The sequence below is a fragment of the Onychomys torridus genome, chromosome 22 (genome assembly GCF_903995425.1).
Source record: "Onychomys torridus chromosome 22, mOncTor1.1, whole genome shotgun sequence".
NCBI classification, from domain to species: Eukaryota; Metazoa; Chordata; class Mammalia; order Rodentia; family Cricetidae; genus Onychomys; species Onychomys torridus.
In genome coordinates this window covers 12,278,942-12,295,982 of record NC_050464.1, presented here as the reverse complement: position 1 = coordinate 12,295,982, position 17,041 = coordinate 12,278,942, and the positions used below count along the sequence as shown (strand labels likewise).

At 54.2% G+C, this 17,041-nt stretch overlaps 2 protein-coding genes across 6 annotated transcripts in view; one reads left to right on the top strand and one right to left on the bottom strand.

Moving 5' to 3' along the window:
- C22H7orf50 (chromosome 22 C7orf50 homolog) overlaps window positions 1-17,041 on the bottom strand; it is a 107,252-nt gene that overhangs the window by 23,141 nt on the left and 67,070 nt on the right. The gene's annotated exons all lie outside the window — the stretch shown is intronic.
- On the top strand, window positions 37-15,417 carry Gpr146 (G protein-coupled receptor 146). Of its 4 annotated transcripts, none has more exons than XM_036171788.1 (2): window positions 37-179; window positions 11,562-15,417. In XM_036171788.1, the coding sequence occupies exon 2, from the start codon at window positions 11,587-11,589 to the stop codon at window positions 12,586-12,588; it is 1,002 nt and encodes a 333-aa protein (XP_036027681.1). In that variant the 5' UTR covers window positions 37-179; window positions 11,562-11,586; the 3' UTR covers window positions 12,589-15,417. The 4 variants fall into 4 exon arrangements, with proteins under 4 accessions (XP_036027681.1, XP_036027682.1, XP_036027685.1 ...); XM_036171789.1 differs by having other exon boundaries at window positions 11,559-15,417; XM_036171792.1 differs by lacking the exon at window positions 37-179 and adding an exon at window positions 8,727-9,160.

Here is a 17,041-nt window from a genome sequence, read left to right as displayed (position 1 = left end):
GAGGGGGCGGGGCCTGACGGCGCTGCTCTGCGGGCGGGACCACGCCAGCTGCCCCCGGGGGCGGGACGGGGTCACGTGTGTACACAGCCCCCGCGGCGTGCGCGCCGTGAGCTCCGCTGCCTTCTGCGAGCCCAGCTGCCCGCCCGCGGCCGGTGCGCGGGGCCGCCGCCCAGCGAGCGGTGAGTGGGGCCCGGGGCGGGGAGCCCCGAGAACTCCGTTCTGGGCGGGAGGGGACCGCGCCGGGCTGCGCTGGGCGGGCACCAGGGGCCGGGCGCACAGACCTGCACCCGCGGCGAGCGGCGGGTCTGCTGCCCGCGACGGGCTCTCCTGGGACGCTCCGGTTACCGCCTTCGTCCCTTCTGATGGTTAAGAGCTAACCGTAGAGATAGCGGAACTGGCGCCGTCTGCCCTGGACAGTCACCGGACACGGGAGGCAACGCCAGCAACTAGAAACCCCAGGTGAAGGGATACAGCACCAGTCTGCAGGCGTGCTGACTAGGGCTAACTTAGTACCCGCTGTCCAGAACAGCACCTGCCACTTTAGCGCGCCCGTTTGTGATTACGTACTTGAGAGATGCAATCCTGCTCCTGTCCTGACCCAGCAGCCAGACATTTATCTGTGCCCACCCTTACCCCCATGCATGTATCAGAGGCACTGATGACCCGGGGACAAGCTAGCTTTAAAGAACTGGAAATTAATACCATCGAAATGGCTCTGACCATGTCCCGAAGCCACTCATGCATAGGGAACCAGACACTACCGTTGAGAGTGCAAAGAGACACTATTAATAATTACACCAAGGGGACGAAGAACTACCACAGGGTTCAGATCTCCAATCCAGAACCTCTGGTGTCTTCCAGGGTACAATGTGTCACAGTAAACTTAGTGCGGCTGTGACTCCTGAATGGGTTCATGAAGAAAGAGGAGACACATCCACCCAAACTTAATGTGAGGGCATATAGGGATTTAGGTCAAGATGTGTAGGATGGGCAGATCTACACGGTCATAGATAAACTATATGTGCCAAGTTGAGGGAAAATGCCTGTGTGGCTCTTAGGCTGGAAGAGGAGCTTGCTGCTCCCTGGGCTTTCTCTCCTTACTCCATGATGTCCTTTGAAATTCTGAAGTGGTAATGATACCCTCCTTTAATGGTCCAAACACACAGAGACACACGTCAAGGCCATGCCCCTGGGGAGTAGGAGACCACGGGTCTACAGAGTAAATGCTCACTGGAGTTTTCCCTAAACCTGCTCTAGCTACTTCCTCCTGCCTGCAGGCTCTTAGGTTCCCTACAGCCAAAGCTGGGCTCTCACTAACCTACAAGTCTGGCTGGCAGCGCTGGGTCACATTTGTCCCTAACGCTCTCAAAGACCCACAACTCCAAATACCCCCGAGGCTTCAAAGAGCAGAGGGGACTCAGTTTGCAGAGAGCAGCTATGAATGAGTTTTCTGTCTAGTTTAAGATCCTGTATCCTAAGACAAAGCAGAGGGGCAGAGTGACATGGAGCTGGCAATCTGTGCACCCCAGTGCCCACCCTGGGGCCCCTTTCATACATGCCATCAGGAGGAGTGGCTAGGAGTTTCCCCGTCTGAATTAGGACCAAAGCAAACCCAGCAAGCCAGTGTTGTGATCAGACCAAATGCAACGTGAAGAGTAAAAATAGCCAGCAGAGCCAGTGATAAGATCTGTGGCTTTAACTACTTCCCTGCAGGTGAGGCGAGGCCACACCCAGATAAAAGCTCCCAAGGTTATCGGGAGCCCAGATGGGTGAACGCCTACCCCATGACTGAAATGGAGAACTTATCTGTTCTGAATTTGCTCCCCGCAGTTCTCAGGGTGCCTTATTTATGTTTTTGTTGTTTCTTGCCCCCATCTTGTGTCTGAGAAGGCCTCAAACCCTGCGAGTCAGGGAAAGAAGTCCAAGTTACCAAGTAAACTGTGAGCAAAAGCATGGGTTCCGTCTTCCTTCAGGGGAGACAAAGCCATGTAGGCACCCTGCTGGCAGGGGTAGTTTAGTCTGAGCTTATCCCCCCCCCCCACTTTCCTGCAGCTGGCAGGAGGCGGGCTCCTCTGCACAGAGACAGGGTACTGTATTTATGCATCTCAGGCAGGCTGCCTGGTCCAAGCCCAATCATCTCCTCTCCTCTGCACAGAGAGATAGGGTGCTGTGCTTAATGCATCTGAGGCAGGCTGCTTGGCCCATGCTCCTACCTCTGCATTGTGAACTGTGAAAAGCAAAAGGTTATAAGGCTATGAGAATCAAAACCACTCATGTACGTCACTTGGCTTTCTTATCACATGCCAGGAAGATGCAGGGGTGGCTACAGGAATCATCCTGCACAACGTGCGCAGAAAGCCAGCCACAGCCCCTGCCTTTCTGAGCCGTGAGCTCCTACAGCTGAGTATTGTTTGCCAAGGCTTCTGATCATTACCACAAAGGGAAATAAACATCTAGAAGTCATTTTTGAAGCACCCTGTTTTCAAACATGCAACTAAAGTTGAGAGTTTCCTGGTGCACAAAACAACCCACTGAGGCTTACAGCAGCCGAAGGCCCGCCCGCTGGGACCATTCGTATAGAATCAGAACATCAAAGGAGTTAGGGCATGACCACAGTCCTGCACTGGGGCACCACATCCAGATCTGCTGTCCTTTTGTCTATAATCTCCAGTGGCAAAGGCTCAACACAGTGGGCTGGGGAGATGGTATCATCCAGTGCCTGGCAGAAGGTCTAGGAAGGTCAGAGAGGTGTCCCCAAAGGTGCACTCAAAGATAAACCAGATGAAGAGGGAGCAAGGCCCTAGGTAGGCCAGATGTGTGATGAAAAAACAGTATTAGGGATGGAATCCAGGACTTCAGGCATGGTAAGCAAGTGGCTACTGCTGAGTCACCCTCAGCCCTTCACTGGAGGAGCCTAGGCAGATGACTTCCTGCGAATCCACACCTTCCAGCCCTCTTTTTACATCAAGGCAGGGTCTCTCTTACGTTGCCTAGGCTGGTCTTACATTACTCTGTAACCCAGATTGACTTTGAACTTGAGATCTTTCTACCCCAGCCTCCTGAGTAGGTAGGACATCAAACTTGTGCCATCACACCTAGTAGACAAATGGTGCCAACCTGAATTGTGGAGCAGCAGGCTACAGAGATGCCCCTAAACAACAGAGGATGGAATTTCCATGAACTGTGGAATGTGAATGAGTCTGCTCCAAGCCACACAGGAACAGGAAGACCCTCTGGATCTCGGTCTGGGGGTTGTCTCTGGGTTACTTCTGGCCACTGATTGTTACAGGAGATCACTATTTTCCAGTCTGGTCATTTTGTTGATATAGAAATTCACTAGTAACAAGCTAATTTAGACCCTGTGGAGTCTGTCGAAATAAGGCATACGGAAAAAGATGTCCATGTCTCACCTTAAAATGCTTTCACAGCCAGCCTGAGAATGGACTCTTGTCCTTATCAGTTGTGACCATGAGCAGGTTCACTGTTGTGCCTATGCTGAGCAGGGAGCCCCATTAGGGGTCCACTGCGAGGCACAGAGCTTCAAGGATTTTAAGTTATGAGCAGAACACTCCCCTACCCCCAACTACTTCCCTTCCCAATAACACATTCCTTGGAAAGCGGTGAATCCGAGCCAGAGAAGCCAGTGAAACCAATTATTTACCCTGTAGTTTAATACTAGAGTAACACTAGGAAGCTCCCTGTGCCATCACCAAGCCCCAAGCCCGAGCAGACTACAATTGTAAAGCCCCTGCCACATGATGGCCATGTGGGGGTAACCCAGGTTCCCAGAGTGAATTCTGGAAGGCCTTTCTTGACATTTGCCCTGGTCAGCTGCACCCCCCCCCCAAAGGCTCACGTGCAGTGTGTCTCTTGGGCCCACGTGCTTTCCTGCCCACCCTCCCTCCGCTTTCCTCTTCCCATGTGTCAGTTGACACAGTCTGAGCGAAAGGTCACAGAGCAGCCTCTGTTGCTCTGAGGGCAGCCAGGGGAAAGACTAGAGCTCTGTGCCCAGTACTTCCTGGGCTTAGCAAGCACGGGGCACATCCCCCCCCCCATCCCCAACCGCCACACACTGGCATGCTTAGGAGAGTTTCCTAATCTAAATCTGGGGAAACTGAGGGACCAGATGGCAATGACCTGCCTAACCAGAGGGGCACAGTCTGTAAGCAGAAGGGTTGGCAAGAAAGCCTCACAGGAAGAGTGGCCGAGTGTCCCAAGAGCTCTGTGCACAGATTCATAGCACGGGCTCACAGCCCGACTACCCCCATATCCAGCAGGCCACACCAACATTACGGAGTCTCCATTTCCACACTCCCTCCTACAGTGTGGCATACACCAGGCCAGGGATCTAATCAGTGTCTGTTAGTAAGGATGCTACTTCGGGCTTGGCACAGTGGTTCATGCCTGTAATTCTAGCATGCAGGAGGCTGAGGTAGGAGGATCATGAGTTCAAGGCCAGCCTGGCCTTTAGAGTGAAACCCTGTTTAAGCAAACAACAACCCAACCCTTTATTTAGGACTAGCACAACTGTGCCTGAAGCACCCTGATGTAGCATGTTAGGGACACAGAAGCCCTAGGTCCCCTGTAGGGACAGTACACTGTGTACCTGTTCCTACCCAGTTCCATCACTCAGGCCTAGTGGCCACTCGCAACTTAGCCTTTGCCATAATTAAGGAAAAGAGCAGCCACACTATTGGTTCCCTGACGCCCAGGACCCCAGATCCTCTGGTCTGTAGCATGTGAAGCTGCTGTTCACCACAGGTGCTACAAATGGGCTGTGCAGTGGGGCAAACATCAGAGGGTGTTGCTCCACTCAGACCTGTCTGCACCTAGCTCTGAGCAGGGACCTGGTGATTGGCTGTAGTGCCAGAGTGCCCTGGTCTGTTGCCTTGAGATTATACAAGGGTGAACAGGCATACTGGGACACTCGGCATCCCAGTACTTGGGCAGCTGAAGCAGGAGGGTCATAATTTGGGGTCCTTGTCTTAACAAAACCCAAGACCCCAAAGTTATGTGCTCAGGGCTCAGTGTGAGGTGGGAACTCCTGACCTGGACAGCACTTCTTAGGAACTCAAGTCACTGGAGGACGGCTGTGTGCTTGCTAAAGAGCCCATCTTGCAGGTCTCCATGGGCAGGGATCCAGACGAAGCTTACGTTCTTTAGTGCTCTGGGATGGCCCAGAATGGGGGAAAGGGGGAAGCCTCCGGGGGGAGTGTAGATGGATTCAATCTTCCCTTCTGCTCACTGAGCTGCAGGAAGGCATCTGTGCCTTCCACCTTCGAGGCACTGGATATGAAGGACTGTTCAGCAGGAGGCCCACAGCCAAGTCCTCAGAACCTCAAGGGTGGTGTGTCTGAGGAAAGAGAACCACCGCCTATGTGCCCACCAGCCTGCTCAGCTCCAAGTACTAATTAGGCCTCACCTCACCCGGATGGAGGCGGTGCTCATTATCCGGCCTTTCTGTCAGACTTGAAGGGTGATGAACAGGTTGGCTGAGGTCACAACGGAGTCAGCAAGGCGGCTTGGGCAGGAAACAGGAATGTAGAGCCCCAAGTTCCTCCCTGGTGGCTATTCTGAGCTGCCACCCTAGCTGCTGTCTCTGCACCCACTCTCATGCTCTCCAGCCTCACAGTGACACCTTGCTCAGGCCCCAAGGTAGATGCCAGTGCCATCTAGACTTGTCACACGTAAGAAGAGAGCTTCCTGCCACCCGGCCCTTGCTCTGATGCCAGCCCTTTGTGACACCTGTGCCTTGTTGCTCTGTGGGACAGAGGAGGAGAGACAGGGAAGCCAGCAGGCTGAGGGGTTCAGCTGACTGAGGACTATCTCTGCTCCTACACACAGCCAGATGTTCCCTATGCTTCAGTGAGACTCCTCCCTGCCCTCCCCTTGTCCTCCGCTGACGTCACACGCTGGGAGCTTAAGAGCCTTTACCTGAGGTTGGGCTACTATTATTGCTAGTCTCAGGCGTGTGTGTGTGTGTGTGTGTGTGTGTGTGTGTGTGTGTGTGTGTGTGTGTGTGTGTGTAAACCGGGACGTGGAGGCCAGAGATCAGTATCCAGCGTCCTCCTCCACTGTTCTCCATTTTGTTTTTGAAGACAGTCTCACTGAAGCTGGTTCGGCTAGATTGGCTGGCCAGCACGCTCTGGGGATCTGCCTGTCTCTGCCTCCCCAGTGCTAGGGCTACAGACATACACAGTCACCCCTAGCCTTCTTGACAGATCCTAGAGATCAGGTCCTCGTGTCTACACAGCAAGCGCTTTACCAACTGATCCACTCCACCCCCTGACTCTTTTATGAGTGTAATTAAGGAAACAAAAGAAGTATGAAAGAGGGCAAGTGAATCACTTTATCATGAATGAATTCGTCATGAACTAACTGCAGTCCTCTTGGGGAGCCTAAGGCCAGTGTGGCCCTAGCTCCTCTGCCCTCTTAGCCAAGGTTCCCCATGCTGGGGTAAGGGGATGGCCAGAATGAGGGACATTCTGATCTACTACATAAGGGCTCCCAGCAAAGCTGGGAGTGAGTCAGGGCCTGGGGTTGGCCAATCCTGAGGATTAGTGGGCAGCACCTCCCATGACCATGTGGAGAGGGAGAGAGAGGGTGTGAGCTGCCACAGTATCCTCTGGGGTACTTGTAGAGGGAGACACAGCTGGAGTCAGTGGAGCCTGAAGCTAGCAGGCCAGCTGTGGGAAAGCTGAGCCTTCTGAGACAGAGGGAGGTCAGAGGAAACCAAGAGCCCCTCCGATGGTGGGGGGGTCACTCAGCAGGTGGTGGGACTCTGCAAGGTTGGGCTATGAGTACAAGGAGCCTGTGGCTGTCAAGATTGGCAACCAGCAGGAGGGATGACGGTGCTGAACAGGAGGCAGGGTCGGGGCCGGGCCTGGCCTGGCCTGAGAGGTGGGATTGGTACTATGTGGGAGTAGTGTGGGAGCCAAAGGAAACCTGGGTAGAAATGGCAGGAATTGTGTGTGTGTGTGTGGTCTTTAAGTGGGATTAGGAGGGACCAGGGAGGAGGGCAGTGCTGGGAAAGATGGCGGAAAGGTGAGGGGTGGGTGGGGAGTTCCTGGCAACACAGAGCACCCTCGAGCGTGATGGGCCAGTGGGCAGTGCTTTGTGACCGGAGGGCATGTTTTCTCCCTGGTTGCTGAAGAGGGCCTGGCAGCAGTTGGCAGAGCTCCAGAAGCTGGGTCATGAATGAACAATGCACTCTCAGGCGGCTGCAGATGAAAATGGGCAGAATGTGACAGACCCGTGCTGGGAGCACTCCCGTGCTGGGAGCACTCCACATGCCGGCTTTCCATCTCTGCTGTCTCCATGTTACTGCCTGGGGTGGAACCTCCCTGTCACTGGACAAACTGGGACATCACCTGTCAGGTATACACTTCTGTGGAGACCATCAGATTTCTCCCTAGCCTCCCATTGGTTTATGATGCAGTTCCTCAGGAAGGAAAGACAGCCTAGCCCAGGTCAGAGGGCAGAAACCAAATCATTGTTCATTGGCTACAGGAAGTCCATCTTCTCCAACAGCAAGGGAACAGGAAGGGAGTGAAGATGTAGGCAGATAGGATCCTGAGAGGCCTGTGAACACATCCACACCCCCACACCATGGAAGCCAGTCTCCCTGATCCCCTTCTGTGGCTAGGGAGGGTACTTGGCTGAGGCCCCTGGGACACTAGTGTAGAGTGGCCCCAAGGGAATTGACAGGACTTAAGGTCCCCGTGGCCAGAACCAAGCACAGGCCGTGGTTCTGGGGCCTTGCCTGCTGCTCCCAGCTGTCACTCCCCAAGCCACAGCCTACACCTTAAGGTGGGAGGGAACACTCTCAGGGTGGCCACAGGGACATTCCTAGGGCAGAGAAGATGGGACATAGGCTCTAGAGACACAGTCAGACCTACGCCCCTAACGTGAAAGTCGCAGCCCACCTAGCCACTCTGCTCTTGGGATCTCCCAGTTACACCTGCTAAGGGGAGGCACCTCCTGGGAGCAACATCATAGCAAGCAGCAAAGATATCACTCTCAGAAGATAAATGAAAGCCAGTATTATCCTGGCTTTTTTTTTTTTTCCCATCTGAAATAAAAGTTCTGACGAGTAAGAACATTTCCAACAGCAGGTACCCCTAGCTTCTGGATGAAGCTTATCAGCTGTTCGGCACCCACAAGCTGGCCAGAAACACCCCTCTACGATGCATCCAGGCTGGACAGATAGTACTGTGCAGCTCAGACCTAGGAACCAGGCCATGGCAGGTAGCATGTGAACACAGAGTGAATTCTAACCAGACACATGATGCTTTCCCTGGAGCCCAGATGCTCGCCCAGCACAGCCCTGAGCCCTACCTCCTGCTCCACTTCTCTTAGCAGGCTATTAGCAGTCTGGGCAGCTGCTGTGCCCACCAGGCTGCATGGGGGCACAGTGGGACAAGCAGCCCTGCCAGGAACAGCACTCTGTAGCCAAGTAGTAGCTCCCATCTGCTCTTGTGGCCCCCAACAGATCACATGTGCACACATCTGGAAATGCACGTGTGGGAGGCTTCGGACCCCCTACCCCAGCTCTAATGTTTTCAATTCTAAGCCTGCCCTGTGCCACTGCTATGCCTTCAAAGAGCCTTGTGTGTCCCCGGGCCTGCAGTGAAAGCGGCCAGCATCTCTATGGCACAGTCTCAGTGAGGTCCAACTATTCTGTCCTTAGTTCTGCAGACAAACGTCTGTTCAGTTCATTTCCTCAAGGGAAAAGGGAACTCAGGACTGAACCAAACTGCTCTGGGTCTCAGGACCTGAGCTGCCTGGACCCAGTCTGCAGGCCCTACCCAGGGGCTGGATGCTCTGCGGGACAGACGCAGGCAGAGGCCCCAAGCACAGAGTAGAGGATGTGAGCACACTTGATCTGGAGGGCAGACTGTCCAAGTGCCGCCTCCCCTCTCGAAACCAGCTGTAAACACAGATAGGGAGGGGCCTCCATGCCTGCCAAGGGAGGCAGCAACTTTGTGAGTAATTGACACAAGGAAAACAAGCACGGCAGGAGTGTGTGTGGTGTTCACGCGCAGCGCTGGCTGCTGCCGAGTGGCTGCGAGTCCTGGGACACAGGCCCTGGCTCTGCCATGCTGCCTGCTGCTGGCCCCTGGGGCCCACGGTACAAAGGAAGGAGGTCCTTGTGATAAAGGTAGGAGCCTGGCCGCTGTCACTGCTGCTGGCTGAGGGGGGCTGAGCCCGAGCAGGCCAGGGAGGCAGGGTGGCTTATGACCTGCCACCAGTGAGTCTCACAGACATGGGAGAGGGACAGAACAGGACCCGAGTTCCTGGACAGGTCTCCATATAAGAGTGCTGTAGATGCAGGGGCTGAGTGAGCTGGAGGGTACAGTCCTTGTCATCAGTGCTGGGGAACTTGTTCTCATCAGAGGACCTGGTAGGCTCTCAGAGTTTCCCATGCTGAGGAAGGAGGGTTGAAAGGGGACCAGGTAGAGAATACCCATGAAGCCTGGGTCCATGATGCTACAGAAGACCAGCTCAGCAGGAACATGGCTGTGGGCTGGTGACCAGGAGAGGGGCAGAACACTCACTAATATCCACCCACAGTGACCACAGAACACCCACTGTTCCTTGAGGACTGTGGCGCTGTGGTCTGGTGGATGAGGTTCCAATAATGTGTGCTCTTGTTCAACTGCCATTGGCCACCAAAGCCAGGCAGCCTGGGAGATCCAGTGTGTCTGGAGACTGGGCCTTCTGTGCTGAGTGCTGGGGGGGCGGGGGGGCAGAACAGAAGGAACAGACACCACAAAGAGGGGGTCAGGAGGGTGGTGCTGGTATATACCAACCTTCCAGTGGTCAGTCTCTAGCCCCCTTACCCTCCCCCTGCCCCATGAAGAGGCAGACGGGGTCACCAAGTGAAACCCATGTGTGGTGGTGCATGCAGCAAGCATGTGTCCTTGAAGGAGGGCAGGGCCCTACTCCATGGCTTTCTCTTTTTGTCCATCCACTGTCTTAGATGCTGGGGGCACAGGCTAGGACTGGGGTATGCTTACTCAGTGGCCACCCATGTGTATCTGAATGACAGTGTCAACATTACCTGCTGAGCTGAACCCTGTGTGCCTGACCTGGGGAGGAAGAGGGCACAAGCCAACGTCCAGAAGTGCACAGTGCACTGGCATCAGAATGACGGCTGCCTCTGGACTAGAGTATAGTGTGGAACTCTCCACTTTCCTCCTGATGAGCCTCCGACCTGGACCCTGCTGCCAGCCTGTGCATCTGTAGTGTCCTGCGTGGTGGCAGGACCCCCCACTCACAGCCGGGACCCATAGCACAGTCAGTACCCTCCTGTAGGCTGTGTAGAGCAAGTGGGGAACAGCCCTTGGGTTGCACAGCTTCCTCCCAGTGGGGGCCCGAGGCAGGCGGGACCAGTGCCAACACCAGCAGCCTGGTTTCCTAGCTTTGTCCTCGGCCCTCTGGGAAACAGGAATGTTCGCTTCCAGTGTGTCTGCTCGGGATGCTTTCTCTTTTTGGACTGTGTGGGCAGGTCTGGTTGGGCCAAAGACCAGTGTGAATGTAAAGTTCTCCCTAAGGAACTGGGTGTCCTTGAAGAACAAGTGAGGAGAAATGCTCTCTATAGATCCACTTGCCAAACTCTTGTTCAGTAACATCAAGATTAACTGGACAGACTGCAGGACAGGCTCTGTGCTGCCCCATAGGTCAGTGACTCTGGGGGAGGAAGGAATGTCTGGGCTCACCCAGGCCACCCACATCTCCCAGCATTGGTGGATTTGGGTGCCCACAAACCCAGCAAGCTTCAAGAAGAACTACAAAGGGCCAGCCCATCGGAGGGAAATTATGTGGGCACAATGGAGCGTCAGTGCTCAGCCCCCAGGCTTCATCAGCCTCAGAGGTGCCTGGGCCTCCTGTTGCTACACACCTCCGGGGCAGGAGCTTTCCCAGCCCTGCTCATAGGGTATGGTGTGGAGGGGCTACAGGCGTACCACTCATGTCTCACATTTGCTCACACGTGTTAGTGCTGGGGCACAGCCTGCTACTGTGTGCCACATACACATCCCCCTGCTTCCCCTCCCACAGGCAGATGCGTGTCCCAGATGACAGGCTATGCTTACATCTTCTACACAAGAGAGAGTGGGTGGGGATGGTGGTTGGGGCAGCCCAGCACTGCTAAGTGGTTTGAGGTTGTGTGGGTTCTGTCCCCCAGAGAGTCTCCAACCAGTGCCAAAGGCAGCAGGAGCTCTGATGGGTAGTGAGGAGCCCAAGGCACAGGGGGTGCAGTTGAGGCACAGGAGAGCATGTGTAACATACTTCTGAAGGTTTCTGCTGAAGAGTCTGGTGGGTCACCTGGGACTTTGATTTCCTTCAGAAACTGTCCAGGAGTCTCACCATGGTTATGAATGTGCCTGAACTCCCAGGGACCTAGAGCCTCCTGCTTACAGACAGACAGACAGACAGACAGACAGACACACACACACACACACACGAGCTTGCAGGTGCGCACACACAAGCACACATATGCAGGAGAGTCAGTCCTTTTTGGAGCCCAGTGACTAACTCTGCCCCTCCTCTCTCAGCAGAGCTGCGAAGCTGGGGTGAGCTGCCATGTGGAGCTGTGGCCCACTCAACAGCACAGTGTGGGGTGAGGAGCCGCTGTGCCGGAACCTGCGCCTGGGGCTATGGGTCCTCTCACTGCTCTACCTGGGGGCAGGCGTCCCCGTGGGCTTGGGCTACAATGCCCTGCTGGTGCTGGCCAACCTGACCAGTAAGAACAGCATGACCATGCCAGACGTGTACTTCGTGAACATGGCTGTGGCGGGGCTAGTGCTCACGGCGCTGGCACCTGCGTACCTGCTGGGTCCCGCCCACTCCAGGTGGGCCCTGTGGAGCCTTAGTAGCGAGGCCCACGTGACACTGCTCATCCTGTTCAATGTGGCTTCCCTGGTGACCATGTACTCTACAGCACTGCTGAGCCTTGACTACTACATCGAGCGTGCCCTGCCACGCACCTACATGGCCAGTGTGTACAACACCCGGCACGTGTGCGGCTTCGTCTGGGGAGGGGCGGTGCTCACCAGCTTCTCCTCCCTGCTCTTCTACATCTGCAGCCATGTGTCCTCTCGCATTGCTGAGTGTGCCCGGATGCAGAACACAGAGGCTGCTGACGCTATCCTGGTGCTCATCGGCTATGTGGTGCCAGGTCTGGCTGTGTTGTATGCGCTGGCACTCATCTCAAGGATTGGGAAGGAAGACACGCCCCTGGACCAGGACACCAGCAGGCTGGACCCCTCAGTGCACAGGCTGCTGGTGGCCACCGTGTGCACACAGTTTGGGCTCTGGACACCTTACTACCTGAGCCTGGGGCACACAGTGTTGGCCTCACGGGGGAGGACCGCAGAGGGGCATTATCTGGGCATCCTGCAGGTTGCTAAGGACTTGGCCAGGTTCTTGGCCTTCTCAAGCAGCTCCGTGACACCACTGCTCTACCGTTACATCAACAAAGCCTTCCCCAGCAAGCTCCGGCGGCTGGTGAAGAAACTGCACTGTGGGCACCGGCACTGCTCCCCTGACCCTGCAGGGATACAGCAGGTGATGGCGCAGGCGTAGCTAACCCCTCCCTGGTCTGAAGTCCCAGGAGAGGACCTGACCATGAGGAACACTAAAATTCAACTGGACGCATAGCACTTTGTTCCCCTAGCACATGGCGCTTCCATCCCCAGGAGACATGCTGAGTCCGGAACAGCACAGGGGGCGTTTCTCTTGACATTTTCTGGGTTTTCCCCTGAAAGGACAATCTTGGTCTGAAGCTGCACTGTGGAAAGCAATGGTGCCTTGTGCGAACGGGCTGCTTCTAACTAACCTCTTCACCTTCCCCTCAAGGTGTGTGCCTTTCTCCCAGGGACATCTTCAAGGTCCATGTCCTCAGAAGCAGGCTGGCCTTTGGCCTCCCTGGTATTTGGGCTTTCTAAATGAAGTGATGAAATCTAAAGCCAGTATTTATACTTCATATTGAAACAATACTTGATCCTCCTCTTCCTCTCTCTCTCTCTCTAATAAAAAGAAGTGTTAGAAAATACAAACACCTAGTATCAAGGTGAAAACAGTATAAGGGACATGCTGTCGCTGAGACCACTGTTACAGCCTGAGGACAGGGACTGCTCTGGACCTCTCCCCAGCCACAGACACCTACCTGGCTACGTCTCTTCCTGAGAAGTGATCTTAGTATAGGTCTGTCCTTCCAGTGCCTCACCACCAGAAATGGAAGAAAGTACTCTCTTAGTGCACAATCTGGAAGACCCCAGGGGAGAGATCTGGATGGGGTAAAATGATAGCCAGCCATGGACGGGAGAGGCAGGATGGTATGAGGCCAAGTGCCCCAAGGTGACCAGGGACTGGCATCCGGGGTAAGGACCCTGCCTGGCTGGTTTCACACAGCTGTGGGGTGGTACAGGATGAGGCTCGCCTTCCACAGGTGTCTGGGTCCAGGCCTCACCCACGTGCCTCTGGGGCCTTGTGTTTGGCAATTAACTAACATGTGGGCATGAAAAGAATTCCTACCATCCCCATTTCATCACTGTCACCACCCCATTCTCCTGGGTTACACTGCAAGCCCACAACCTCCTGCTCCCCATTTCTAAACATCTCTCCCATATGATCATCTAACCTGTCTGTCTCTGCAGAAGGCTGGAATGATCCATATTCAGTGGCCTTCCTACATGGCCCTAGGCTGTCCTGGCTGCTTGGGAACTTCAGCTAGGAATAGCTTTAGATTTATCTATTCTATGCAAACTACATCTCCTCCGATGGTGACTGCCCGAGTTAATCTGCCTTAAGGAGAATTAGGGAGGCGCATGAGGTCCTCTGCCCTAGCTGTGATCCACTAGGCACGCTCTGTGGGGCCCAGTTCCTCATGAATAAGCCACTGGCTGGATTAGACAACAGTCTTCAGAATTGCTTCTGGCTGCAGAGTTTTGTTTTGAGGTTTTTAAAATGGCAAGCCTAACTTTCCCTGTCCTTCCTCCCAGATGCACAGCTGAATGGAGGCTCGGAGGCTCTAATGGCTGCCAGGCTTCCCATCCCAGTGGCCACAGTGACCACCTTAATGCTTGCTGAGGAAACAAGAACTCTCACCAGGAAGGTTCTAGCTGGGTCTAGCCTGCAGGCCAACTGTAATTCTCCTATGGGTGAGAGCAAGCCCAGCGGCCAAGGTCAGGGCAAGCAAAGGGCAGCCTAAGCTTTGTGGGTCGTAGGGGAAACAGGATCCAGATGGGCGGGGCTGTTTGCAATGCCCTTGCTGACCATTTTATACCCTTTGCTCCGGGCAGAGGTCTTGGGAGGAGCAAACCCCAGGTCTAGGAAGGGCTCTGTGCCCTGGAATCCTCCACCCCAGTCATCCCCAAGCAAGGTGGGCAGAGGCCCACATGTTCCTTTGTTGCACTTTCTCAGTGACCTTAGGTACAAACTGGCCAGGTTCTAGGGGACCCTTGAGGGACTGCAAGCCAGGACCCTGTGGCTGGCATCAACTTTATAGCCACTTGTCCTTCAGGGATAGCCCAGTGGACACCCAGCTGTCTGCTTGGGTCTTCCTGGTGGAGCCACACATGGCCAGAGAGTGGCCATCTGCAGTGCAGACCCTTTCCCTGTAGAGCCCCCCTGGAGCAATGCACCCTTCCACCCAGGACCCGGTTCTCACCACCTGCCTCCTCCTTGCCCCAGCCTTCCGCCACAACCGCCCAAGCACTGCACAGTCACAGGTGCTCTGACATCTGCTGTCTGTGATTCTGTGCTAAGTTCATTCTGGGATTCCCCGGAGTCTGCTTCCCAAAGCTGCCATGCACCTTTCCCAAGCGGGAAAGAACCTTAACCACACAGAAAAGAGGTTACTGCAATGATGGGTGTGCATGTGCGTGCGTGCATGCGTGCGTGCGTGTGAGTGAATGAGTGTGCTTGTATGATGCTTTTCTGCATGAGTTTAACATGCCAGGCAGGGCCCACAGTTCCCCAAAGATTGTTAATTTGGCTGTCAACGCTTCTTGATGGTTAGAATTTACGATGAATGCTCTTATTTTCGTGAACTCACAAGAAAGCTTGCTGTGTTGTCGTTACTTGGGATTCCAGAAAGTGACCTTTTTCTTGGGTTTCCTTCACAATGTCACATGACACGGCAGAGGAAACTGGAGCCAGTGCTCTTTGGGGCAGACATACCCAGGAACCAACAGACACCTGTTCTGTTAGGGAAAGCGTTCGGCAAAGGCCGTACGTACCAAGGAGAAGTGTGTGTGTCTGGTTCTTGGGAAGCTGGGGGCGTTCTCATTCCTGACCTACAGGATCCACCCCAGTGGCTGGATCCATTTGCCGAAATTCTGTGAATCTGAAAAAGACACTACTGATGAGATCCACACATATGAATACTATTAAATTATTTAACACCCATCACCTTGTTTCCTTTTTTTTTTTTTTTAATGGTGGGGAAAAAAATCACACACCAGGGCTTTGCACCAGCTAGGTAAGCACCTGCTACTGAGCCACAGCCAGGCCAAATGACTCAACTCCTAAAATGTGCATTTCTAAGGGTATGTGATGTGTACCAGGAACCAGAAAGCAAAGTTCCTTAGCATTGGTTGTTTCTGGGCTGGAGATGCAGTTTAGCGCTAGAATGCTTACCTAACACTCACAAAGCCCTGGGTTTGGTCTTCAGCACCTGAGTGACCCTAGTATGGTGATGCACACTTATAATCCCATAATTTGGGAGGTCACAGGAGCTCAAGGTCATCCTTGGCTACAGAATGAGTTTGAGCCCAGCTACTGGAGACCCTGTCTCAAGATAAAAGAAGGTTGCTTCAGGGCAGGGTGGGTGGTTTCGTGGTTATAAGAACACTGGCTGTAAACCAGCTATGATGGCACACACCTTTGATCTCAGCACTTGGGAGGCAAAGGTAGGTGTATCTCTTAGTTCGAGGCCAGCCCAGTCTACAGTGAGTTCCAGGATAGCCCTGGCTGTCAGGGCTACAGCCAGGGTTACACCTAGAAATCTTGTCTCAGAAAAACAACACTGGCTGTTCTCCCTGAGGTCTGGGGTTCAATTCCCTGGACTAACAAGGTGGCTCACAATCACCAATATCTCTAGTTCCAGGGGAATCTAATACCTTCTTCTGGCCTTCATAGGCACATAAACACATAAATAAATAAACAAATAAATAAATAAACAACACAAATCTTTCTCTAAAAGGTTGTTTCCACTCATACTATAAATCTCAATGTTTTCAGTTTATTCTGCAGTTTGTCTCCAGAATTACATTAAGCTCATAAACCAACCGCTGCTCAGATGTCATGTGACCTGTGGTTGCTGCAGATCAGCACGCCTTATGGTGACAAAGGGAACTTGAACCTGTCACTCAGCCAGCCACAGATTAGCAAGGGAAAAGACACACCCATGCACTGCCCTACTTCTTCCCAAAATGTCACCCATCTGTAGGGACAGGCTGAGGGTCTCCTCATGGCATAGCAGCTCCCGAGGCTCCTGGCACACGTGGGAGGGTCTGTCCCCACAGCAGCTGACCCTACTCTGCACACAGTGCTAGGCGATAAGTGCACAAGTGACAACCTGGGAATGACGCTCTCCGGTGCCATCAGGAGAGAGCGCACAGCCGTAGTATGCTGTGAGCTTGCCTGGTTTTGCTGAATGCGTCTGTGAATGAACGTGCATTGGGGGTGTGCTTTTCCTGGTGGGCTTATGCTGCGGTCGGTGTTAGCCAAACCAAGAGCTGGGGTCAGGGGAGTCCGACCCAGTGGATCAACGTCACCTGAGGCAAGGTCACTGGAGGATCTCCATGGTCCTCTTGGTGTTCCGGCACACCAGGGTAGTGCAAGGGCTGGACTCCTCCAACAGTGACTCTCCCAGGCCTACTACACTGTTAGATGTATGGCTCAGGGACCCTGAGAGATCCCCACTGAGTCCCTCAGGTAATGGGGAAGATTCTTCAACTGCCTTCAGCAAGTGAGACATTCCGGCGGCCACAAGCCCAGGGCACACAGCTACCAACGCCACCTAGCATGCCCC

What these genes read in the sequence shown, in the direction of transcription:
- Gpr146 (XM_036171788.1), top strand. Translation starts at nt 11,587, where the DNA reads ATGTGGAGCTGTGGCCCACTCAACAGCACAGTGTGGGGTGAGGAGCCG.